Source organism: Argiope bruennichi, chromosome 6 (genome assembly GCF_947563725.1).
Source record: "Argiope bruennichi chromosome 6, qqArgBrue1.1, whole genome shotgun sequence".
Classification (NCBI taxonomy): Eukaryota; Metazoa; Arthropoda; class Arachnida; order Araneae; family Araneidae; genus Argiope; species Argiope bruennichi.
In genome coordinates this window covers 129,061,110-129,073,298 of record NC_079156.1, presented here as the reverse complement: position 1 = coordinate 129,073,298, position 12,189 = coordinate 129,061,110, and the positions used below count along the sequence as shown (strand labels likewise).

Here is a 12,189-nt window from a genome sequence, read left to right as displayed (position 1 = left end):
TTTCATGAGATGTTTATCTAGATATAAAAAAATTGATTGGTAAATTATTATTTTTAATATCATAAATAAGTGAATGTCTTGTTTGATATTATGTAATTTTTGTTATGATAATGAACAAATTTTTTAGAATGCTAATTTAATTCCTTTAGTTTGAATTCTTGCTGATAATGCTTTGTTATCTTTTTTTAGACAAGAAAACAAAAAGTTCCAGAAACAGTGATGAAGTTGACAACTATGATTTAAATGACAGTTTTCTTAATGACGATTCTGATGAATACAAACCTGTGGACTCTGGCTCTGATTATGAAAGCGGTGAAAAGATGAAGAGGCTTGCCAAGGCAAAGGGGGGGAAGAGCAAACGTGGGAAAAAAGTCTGAGTGCCCTTCAGAGCAAATTAAATCATTCTTCTCATCTCCATCGTTCTGTGGTTGTACAAACCTTCATCGTTGCACCGGTCGTTTCCCACAGAGCAGGAGAACTCTGCCGTTCGATCGAGTCTGTGTGTCTTTTCTTTTCTTTTTTTGTTTGAGTTTGTTCGCAATTCACTTTCATCAGCGCCCTCCCCGACTGCGCCTCGCAAAAAGTGATATACATGAAATCATGGATTGGATTTTGCAAGCGCTCGAAAATGTATGTGGAAGAAAGCTGGAATGTGGATCTCTCTGAGCACAGCCAGCACATCATTCAAATTGTAACAAAAATCATTTCATTCTTCTGTCTGATCAGTGTCAATATGTGTTTTAAAAAGTGCATTTATCCATTTACTTGTGTTTTTGTTGATGTTTTAACATGTTAAACAATCATAGGAAAAAAAGTTTTGCATATCACGCCTGCTGAATATTTATGTGAGTATTTAATATCTCTCTCTGCGAGCTAATACAAATTAAACAATGTTCTTATTCATTAAAATGAGAAATTTTAATTGCCCTTTGCTTTTATCTTATCAGAGTTCATTTGTATAGAAGTATGTTCTGTACCTAGTCCTAGTCACAGGCTATTTTTGATACTTATGTTTTGTAATGGGAAATGATTGTTTTTATGAATGAATTTTATAGCATATGTTTTCATTTTTAAAGTTAGATTGTATATTTTATTTAAATGTTCCTGTTTTTATCCCAGAATTATATTTCTAAAATGTTGTTTTATGGCTCAAATAGTTACATCTTTGAATTATATTTGCATGATGTGGCGCAATATGCTACTATTAATTTATATAATAAGATATGCCATGGAAAAATTTATGCAAAATTTGAATAAAAAATAAATTTAATTTGCAATCAAAAATTGAATGTAAATTTGTCTGTCTCTCAAATATTAGTTTCTGTTTCATTTTTCAAGAAATTTGTGCCACTGCAAAAATTTTATTGGTAATATATTAATGTTTACGATGATTTAATTTGAAGAATATCATTGTATATTGGTTTTAGAATTAAAATTTTAACTTTGCTTTAGTTAATAATTTTCAACTTTAAAGTACTTGTAAATACAGTGTTTGATAACCAAGAAACATTAAATTAATCACTTTAATTATAAATATATAAGATTTTAAGAATGTTTCTGAATGAATTTAAAAAAATAAAAAACTTTCCTCCATTCTAAATTCATACATTTTCAATTAACTTTGATTTTTAAAAACTTTTAAAAAGTATTAATAAAAATACGTAGAATTTTGTGAATGAAGATATTGCTTTTAAACTTGACCATACAAGTTTACTTGATGTTTTCTGAATGTAAAGAAAATTTGTGTGAGTAGCTATCAAAAACTGTAAAGAATAGCTATTATATTTCAAAACATATCTATAAAACTTGGAATGTTATGGTACATGAAATATTAACTGCTTACTGTTATGTAATAAACAATTAATATTTCCTGTTAACCCCATCAGTTATATAAATACTGGATAGAACGTTATTATTCTGAAGCTACTCCTAACATCTTTTTTTTTTTGTAATAGAACCAGCTTGTATATGTTACTATGTCATATGACATTGTATTTTGCTTCTATGGTGCACCATGCATGTATCTGCCTCCAACATCTTCAACTGCAATTTTTTTTAAAGAAAAAAAAATGCTATTGATCATCTTTTGGCTATAGCATTACAAAAGAAATATGTGACTGGTATACCAAAATATTTTAAGAATTTTTGCTTTATAACCCAGATTTGTTAAGAACCTGAGCTGAGAAAAATTGAAGAGGGATTTTTACGCATCAGGCATACGTTTTGCATGATGCATAAAGTGTTTTCCACGTGTTAGTTGTTGAAAAAAGAAAAAAAAATTTTTTTTTTTTTATTTGATTTTTATTCAAAATGAAGAGTGCATGTCTCTATAAAAAAACACCTTCTTTAGTTTCAAAAGAGGCCATTAATTTAGTTCAACTAAACTAAAAAAAAAAAAAAAAATTATAAATATATTAAAATAAAGAATTTTTAGAATTATTTTTTCTACAATTCTGTCTTCATTTTATGGTTTATAATTATTATCATAATTATTATGAAATCATGAAATCAATTTTTATTCAAATTGATAATATCAATAGAATTGAACAAAATTTTAAATAAATTAATCAGTTAAACAATAATTAATTTGTTATAAAAATTAAAATATTGTATTGTTATCAAGATTGCATAACTGTACAAAATTTTAAACAAATTAAAAAGAGAGTGGAAAATCATGAACTTTACTGAAATGAAACAAGTCAAGTTAATTTAAAGTATGTGATAAAATTAGTGCAGTGCATTTGATGTGTCCATTATGAGCATGAATCGACTCTATTCCACTTATAACTTTGAACCTGGATATTTTAATTGATAACAAGAAGCAATACATTCTGCATATTCCATGTCCTGGCTTTCTTCCACACTTTTCATCTTCTCATTTAGGACTTAGTGTCTGTTCTAGAATTTTCACACCATTTGTCTGTGTTTTATGCTGTGGAATCATTGTGTGTTGCATAGATGGTGTAGTTATTTGTTTCTCAAAATTTTAGGTATTTTTAAAAACAGCTTTCTTTTTTAAAAAACGAAGAGAAATATAGGGCATGTGCATTTTTTTTTCTTGTCAGTGGCTTGCAGCAATTAATTTTTTTTTGTAGAATGGCCACTATAAAACTATGCAAACTAACTATGCACAGAATTTACTTATCATAGTAAGCCTTATCTTATTCTGAAAACCCAATTTTTATATTGTGATGTTGAAATTTTTTTAAACAATTTTATTACATTCGGCCATTTTATTTTCTTCATCTTTAATTAATAAAAAATTACGTGATTTAAGGTCCGTTGAAAGGTTCTCTGCTATAAATTTTATTTCAATTCAATGCAAGTATTTATATAAATGTTAATGATGCATTTTTTTATACCTTAATCAAATTACTTTTTCTAAATTGCTGATTTTGATTTAAATACATTATATATCTGATATGCTTTTTATTAATGTATTTGCTTACGAATGATATTAAAAATAATGTAAAAATATAAAAGCATTTTGTGCATATTTTAGATATTTTTTAAAAAGTTAAATGAGTTTGAAAGTATATTGTTTTTCTGTATGCTTTATTCACAATGAACTTATTCATTAGAATGTTTTTTAATTATTTCCCACTTTTCTCTTTTTTTAAAAGTCATAAATAAATACATCAATGAATAATATTGATAAAAACTTGGTATTTTTATTTGGGTGGTATAATTGAATTATTTAATACCTTTTAAATTGTAAGAGAATATTAGAAATCAAAATCTGATTTTTCCAATTTTATTCATACTGAATAAAATTTTATTTAAAAGCAAATCATTTAAAATAAAGAAAATGTATCTATTGCATTTGTCATATTAATGTTATTTCCATAATATTAATATAACTAATATTCACATATCTGATTTTTTTAACCAGATGTTAGATTACATTTTAAATATTTAGATAAAGGATGCCAGATTTTAATAAGCTTAATAATTTTCTGCGGTTCATTCAGCATAGCGAAATACAAAAGAAATTTCCAAAAAAACATTTTTGAATAAAAATAATTCAAGTCTTCGGAACAGCTTTATCTGGTATGCTCAAGCAGTAATATTTCACTAGGGTGTAATTATATAATGAACAAATGTGGACATACTTTTTATAACCATTAAATTAATATCTTAAAGGCAAATTTTTATTTTTTCTAATAGCTATTTTTTTCTTTTAATTAAGCAGATATTATTAGATTTTTGGTGGGGTCTTCCTAATTAATGTTGATAATTGATCTGTTATATTGGTTAATATATCCTGAACAACACTTAAAAATGCATATTTACAACAAAAAAAAAAGATATAATTACAAATTATATGTTGTGAATAAAACATATAGAAAGGTTTATTTATTAGTTAATAAAACAATTTTGATATTTTATTGAAATTTCTTTTTTAATATATCTGTATTAAATTGGTGAAAATATTATAAGTGAAATGCACTGCTAAAAAGATGTTTGTACTTTTTTAATATTTTTGCCAATCAAAATTGTAAAAAATATTTTTTAAAAATTATATGTTATGCATGATGAACATTATTGGTTTTGTAATTTTTTTTTTTTTTTTGTCTCCATTATTTTTTATTGTAGTCATGCTTCTGCCTCTATGAGGCTCCATTCATCCATTGTGCACTACCAGTTGTGTATAATAACTTTAGTGAGTAGATTTTAGATGATTGCAGTACTACTCTGCATGCATTAATATTCCTCGAGAGTTTCATTTATCGTTTGTTTTTGCTCATCAACTGTCACATACTCATATAGTTTTGCATGCTGTTATATGGTCTTGTCAAAATAGTACACACTTTGATCTAGTGGACCATGTGAAAAATACTCAGAGTAATTTCTGAATGTTTACTTTTTTTTTTTTTTAACCCTGGAATGGAAATCTCTCTTTTGTGATCCTTCAATGAAAATAGATTGATTCTGATTTTAATGTAACCTATTTCAAGATTTGTTTTGCATTTTATGACAATAAAAATTAAACAGGAGATGTTTTTATGTACAAATTCTTTCAAGTTTTTTTTTTTTTTTTTTCCCCTGTTTAAAGCTACTTTTCTAGGAATTTTTTCACCCTTCAGTCTGGTAATCTTTTGATGGTTTATTAGAAAAAAATGGTATTAGTATGTAACAAGAAACATGTGACAGACATATATATTTTGTTTTTACTAAGAAAAGTAAATAATTTGTGCTCCTAAAAGTATTAAAGTAAATTTGCTTTAGTAGCATTTTTATTTTCAATTTGAAATTGGTTCCTGTTAGTTCACAACTTGCCATGCAATATTAGATTTGGATTTGGATTTTTCTGGCACAAGAGCCAGGGCAATATTAGAAGAGCACTGATGAAACAATTGCTAAGTAAAATACTAGGTTTGTTTATTTTTCAATCAGTTTCAAAAGTCCATTGATCCTTTTGTCTTGACCCCTAGGTTCAGTATGATTCATAGGGTTTGAAATCTTATTTGCTGATTTAGTGTTGACAGTCTTTGCACTGATAGTATTTGATCATTAACATGCTATGGAGTTTAAATATAATCAAGCTCGGAGGAATGTTTTTTGATTTCTCTGCAACTGAATCATAGCGAGCTGCATTTCCAATCCAGGGTTAAACCAGAAAATAGATATCATTGTGTAATAAGAAATCCATAAAATCTTTTCTTAATTGAATTATACTTAAATGAAATTGTTAGAGCTTGAAAAAATTTTCTCACCTTAAAAACCTGCTGATTATGTTTTATCCTGTGTGTATGTGTGTACATAGTTGTTGAATCTGAAATGATTATTATCAGATTTGAATTGTGTGTTTTTATTTTCAGTTGCATTGTATGTCTGTTAATTTGACTTGTGAAAATTGATTCTGAATGAATAAGGTCTTGCAAAAGGTTGTGTAAATTGTCAAAGTTATTGTTTTTGCAATATTTGCGTATATGGGGGGGGGGAGATTTAGTGGGAAGTGGACTTTCTTTATTTAATTAATGAAATTTAGAAGGAAAAAAAAAAGAAATTCTGTTGAAACTTTGTTTTTATAAATGAATATCATTTATTCTTCCTTTTTCCTTTCTCTCTTTTTTTTTTTTTTAATTTTTATTTTTGGTGCAAATTTAAAAAAAAAATCATTATTGAGAATTTAGATTCCTTGTGTCATAGTATTAAAGTAACTTATCTATTTAAATAAAATTAATGCAGTTTCTGAATTCGTATATACAGTGAGATTAATTAAAATGAAATAATCTGCTTACTGTAGTGTAATATGTAAAAATATTCCGATTCAATAATTTATCAAAAAGAGAGGGGGTAGGGGTTTTATTGTTGTATGTTTTTATTAAAATTATAATATAAGAGTTTATATTGTGAATTCCTCCTCATTCATATTATTTTATTTCAAGCATACATGTGTTTTTCTTGCAATTGCTTGAAGCCATTTTAACTACAAAATGTTGGTATCATGTCAATATGATATCAAGAAAAGAAATGAAAAACTGCAGTTTTAGAGTATTTTTGACTTTTAAATATATTTAATATAACTAATTGCACTGTAATATCTTTTAGCATAATGAAAGCTGGAAAGATACTACTTGTTATATGATTATTTAAATCGCTCTTTTAAACAGATGATAAATTCTATCTTGGAAAATTAATTTTATTTCAGTTCACATAAAAAAATCTAAAGGATGTTACAATAATTGATCTTAAAAACTTAGTTCCATCTTTTAGTATTAAATTTCTTCTAAGTAAATGCACCTATAAAATTCACCATTATATGCAAATTATGTATATAAATATTAATTATGTGTATATTATCTGAAGTAATCATATGCAAGGTATGTTTATTTGCTATCTGTGTAAAAAAACATGAATGATTATATCTCATGAGAGATATGCAATAAAACGAATTCGAAAACAACTACACAACTTATTTTAAAATCGGTGTAACTTTTTTTTATCATAAATACTAATTTTAACAGAAAATCAACACATTAGGAAAGTTGCCATTTTTGGAACTTGGAAGCACTTGATACTTCTTATTATAATGTATAATCTACCTATAAAATCTTGACCTTTGCTTTGTCCCAACTTTTTATACTTAGGAGGCTAAAAACTTGCATCAAAATAGTATCTCACCTTATATCAGCATTATTATTTTTAAACCTTAATTATCAAATGAAAATTTTTTAATGCATTTGTTGTATTATTAATTTGAAAAGTACCATTTTTATTCAGTTTGGTTTTTACATATACTAAATGAATTGTGCAAGTTGAATTCACAAATTGTATCATTTAATTAAAAGACTGACTGTGCTGAGAGTTGATAATGCATGTATGAGTCTACACTAGTCCTCAACATAAGGTTGTCAAGATTTATTAAATGTGAAGCTAGTTAGATTGGATTTCAAAAGTATTTCCAGCTAAGGGACATTCATCATTGAGGTAAATGTCTAGTCATTCCTTTGTAAATAATAGATGTAATCATTAGTTAAACATGAAAACGCTGGTATAGAAGTTGATTTATGTTTTTTGAAAGAGAAATGGTAAGTAAATTATTTACCGTCTAATTTATCTTTAGAAAATGGGTATGCTAAAAAAGTTGGTAGTGTTGACTTTCTAGTTTACATAATTTTTAAAAAAACAAAAATGGGGATTTTAATTATCAGTTTTTAGTATTATTTTTTTTTATATATAAAATATCTGGGGAAAGCGTTTTAAAAATATTTTCTTTATGAATAGTGCATATATTATAACAGTAATTTTTTAGCCTTTGTTGGTGGATTGTTAAGTTAGAAAAGGACCTTAAGATTGTTGTGCTCAGATTAGCACTGCAATCCCTTTATCCTTTTGTACTGTGACATACGATTAATAATTGATTATTGCTATATGCTATAATGGAATATAAAAACTGGTAATGATACAGACATTTCCCTGATTTTTTTTAATTTTTAAAATCTTTATCTTAAATAATATTGGATTCTATAATCTAAGAATTGACATTCGATAATTAATTACTGTATTTTAACTTAAGACAAATCTTTCTATTTTAAACTTTAACTCAGAGGAATGTGGGAGATTCAATTTGTCCTATCATCTTACAAAAAGTAAGTTACAGCTTTTGTTCAGATCTTATTTCCTGTTAAGTTCCCTAAGTTAGTGACTATTATCTTTGATGATGAAAATGATTTATGAAACTATTGTCTGTATTCATAAAAGTTTCCTTGATGTACTGTTTCATTTGATAGATGAATATCATATTTTAAAACCTCTTGAAATCTGTGATTAATGGTAAAGGAAGTATCTAATCTGACCCCAATAACATTTTTATTGTTCAGAAAGTCCACATATTTGATTAATTTTCTGAGAATTTGAAACTTGAACCCACAATTTTTTTATTACAGATACTATTGTATTTCCATATATAGCAGATTAAGTGTAATTTTTTTTCTTTTGTTAATTTAATTATGTGTTTATTTCAATAGTACTTGAAATGAAATCGAGGTTGTATGTTGAAACTTAATGAAAAAAAAAAAAGAAGCTTATTTTTAACTACAAATTTTTTTTATTCTGATAAATGTCACTCAATTTGATTGTTTAATATAAAATAATTTATTTTTAAAATGTATACCATGCTAAAAATTAAAACTGAAATTGAGATGAAAATAGCTTTGATCATTGTAAACTTTCTAAGTGGCAATTGAATGCTTTGACGTAATTTAAAGTATGACTTTAAAAAACCCTCCCCCTCATAAAAACAATATTACATATTATTGAAATTTTAGTATTAGATGCTTAACAAAACTAAATTTTCAACTTTTCCTTTATGAATGATTCATTTTAAATGTAGACAATTAGTTGAATCCTGTATTTCCTTTCTTGGTTGTGCTGAAAACGTTGAAATTTATGAAAGGGTTTAGATAAATGTTTGCATTCATAAATCTTGAGTTCGGTTCAGTTTTTGGTGTTTGATCATTTCTTCGGCAGTATAAATGCTAAAGTGATATATCGCTTTCTACTAGCGCAATAGGCTCTATAAAGTGCAAATTCGTCAAATATAGCAATCATGCGTAGCGAAACGAGTGATTTTTAGCCAACTTTTGGCTGCTGTCATGTCAATGAAAAATACCTAATTTTGTAGTATTAGTCTGTTCCTTTTTTTTTTTTTTTTTTACTGAAATGTTTGTCATTGTATAAAATAAAATAGAGAAATCTATTTACTTTTTTTTTAATGCAAATTGAATTTTATTGAAATCGCTTAAACATCTCTGTCTGAGTAAAAACAAACAAAGTTCAAATAACTGTATATACTGTTTTAAACAATGAAGTACAAGTTGTTGCAATATTTATATTTAAGATCCTTTTAGTTACCAGTTTCGTATTAGAAATAAAAATCAGAGCAACCTTTCTGTTTTTTTAAATATTCCCTTCAGTTGTAGATTGTTCGCTGCTTCTCAAAATCTCTTTGTATCCTCGAGTAGAATGTAATTCAATATTTTTTTAGCTCTATGAATTATAATTTCAGAATTGTGAATTCTGAAACCAGTTATTAATTATAGTTTGACCAACTCTAAACCAAACAGATTATTATGGTATCGAATAAAATTCAATTGTCTTTAAAAATTTGATATTTTTCCTAACTGCTTATTGGAAGAGAAATCTATTGTAAAAGGAATGCTGTAAATTTGTGCCATATAGCTTTTGTTACTAATGTAAGTTTGCAAATGTTGCTGTGTATTATTATGTTAAGTCAGTCCCTGTGATGTTTGTGCATTGGATGATTGTACAATACTCTTGAGTTGCGAAAGCACCTTTTACCCAAATTAGAACGAGTGGCAGTACTTTTGTGCTTTTTGTGTGGTCCTTTGTACATACATGACCTTTGCTCGTAAATTTCGTTTTTCTCCTTAATCACCATTTACAACTCTATGAATGGGTTTGTCGGATTTTTAATTAGAAATAAAACTGTTGTAAACTTCACTGTTGTCTCGCTTTTGTTTGTATATTTATTGCCCTGCACCGTGTCTCACGAACTTCTTTGGCGGAAGATTGAGGTAAATTATCGTCATTTCTGTTATAAAAGCGCATCGAATGTAATTTTCTTAAGTTTATAAGCTTTAAATACAAAATTGTAATTTTTATTTTCACAAGTCCTAGATTACCTATTTGCTGCGTATTGAAAAATGAGCCCAAGTTTCATCCAGGTAGCTATTTTTGGAGACCATTTCGTTCCTCCAATTTACTGACCTTTTAAGCTGATAAATATTAATGGAGAACACATATGTTTAAACATTTTTTACCTTAATTTATAATACCGTATTTGATACTTGATTTTAATTGAATAAATCAAAACAAATTATAACGTGTGCAAATTAAACCAATGGGAGTGGGCTTCTCAAAACTTTCTCGCATACTCTAATAAATTTATCAGAGAAAGGCATTGGCGTACAATAGTTATAAAATATTAACTTTTATCGTGACTTTTGCAATTTTGCTGAGTCTATCGTGTCATCCTTGGCGAGTTATTTGGCGAATGAAACTGAAATGGTTTTCGCTCTAGATTAAAACTTTGTTTGACTCCTGTTGCTTAATTTCTTTTACATTTTTCCCCTGTGAGTTATCCGAGTTTTGGATGACCTTATTCAAAGCATTTTTAATAATAAAGAATTTTAACCCCCGGCGAAATTTTCAAAACTCGCCAACACTGGTCTTGCGCCGTGTTTTGCGAAATGTTCAAAAGCGAGGGAGCAGTTCTCCAATCATAGCGCATAATAAAGGCGAAAGATAACAGGTTTATCAGTCTAGAAAAAGGCTAGAGCTTTGACGCGTTATCGCACCTTGGCAAGGGGGTTAAGCTCCGGTTCACCCGCTTTATTAATTAGCGAAGCATTGACTGAAGTACAGCTAAAAACATTTGATAAAGCAGTTTGCAACGTTTCTTATAACGATTTGTTTACGCTTATCTGTTGCTAATCGCCAGTATGTAATAACAGCAATTGATGTGTCACATACGTTGGCAATATATATATGTATATATATAATATATTTCTTCGCATGATCCGAATTTTATTGATTAACCTGCTGTTTTTGTCGACCATTTGGCTCAAACAGGATTTATGATTGCTAAAGATTTCAATTAATCACAAGATTGTGTGATCCTTGGCGAGTTTTTTTTGGCAGTTAATCCTTCGCATGCGGTTGATAGTATCCGAAAATCGAATTTGTGCTTTAGATACTTTTTCACAATTCATTGAAACTAAAATTTGCGACTGAATTATAATTGAGTCACAAAATCACATACCAAATTTGATATATTTGTCTTTGCGTTTTTTAATTATTGCGTTTACGTGTTTTTGGCGATACAGATGCACAGACTTATCAGCCCCTTGTTGCATTTGGCTCAAAATTTGAGAGATTTCTATACTATAGACCTTAAATCCGTATACCAAATTTTATTCATCTAGTTCTCTTCGTTTTATAGTTATCGTGTTAATTTATATTCGGACAATCGAAATTACGTTGAATTCATTTTGCTCAAAATTTGATAGAAATCTACAAACTTGGCGTAAAGATCCTACACCAAATTTCGTTAATCTAGTACAAAGCGTTTTCGAGATATCTTTGTCACAAATATATGGACATTTTCCACAGATGTGTCTTTCGAAGTCTAGCATGGAGATTCGTAAAATCTCTTTTCGACGATTACGATGCTTTCTCTACATTCCGTATACAAGAAAGTAGGGATTCAAACTAGTAAATTGGATCGTTGAAAAGACAATATTTTAAGTTTTAAGATGATGTAGTTTTTGTGCTGTAATAATTTCGGCGATGATGAAAAAAAAAAAAATAATAATAATAATAACTAGCCACCTTTAGCGACCAGCTTCTTCACCCAGAATATTGCCTTTTAGTCTGTTAAATCATTATTGCATTTTTTGAAACGTTTCTCTTTGTTATTTGATATGACTGGAAAAGAAATTAAATCATGAAAGATCGAAATAAGAGCATGCCCGCATTTTCCTGTGAGTGTCCCACTCTTATCCCATGAATAAGAGTGGGAATGAATGCTAGACACCAAAATGGCGTTTATGTGAATGCTGACATTCGCTGGTAAATGTCGACATTTGTCAGGTATCAATCTTTCACCGTAACATATATATTATGAAATGAAAGCGGAAGTGAAATTCCAGTTTTGGGAAT

General features: G+C 27.8%; 1 protein-coding gene across 1 annotated transcript in view; it reads left to right on the top strand.

Moving 5' to 3' along the window:
• The window catches only part of LOC129971268 (aprataxin and PNK-like factor), a 31,014-nt gene extending 29,676 nt beyond the window's left edge, over window positions 1–1,338 (top strand). Inside the window, exon 12 of the mRNA XM_056084877.1 lies at window positions 190–1,338. Coding sequence (XP_055940852.1) covers window positions 190–377 — 188 coding nt within the window. The 3' untranslated portion in view covers window positions 378–1,338. The remainder of the gene's footprint in view (window positions 1–189) is intronic.
• The last annotated feature ends 10,851 nt before the right edge of the window (window positions 1,339–12,189 follow it).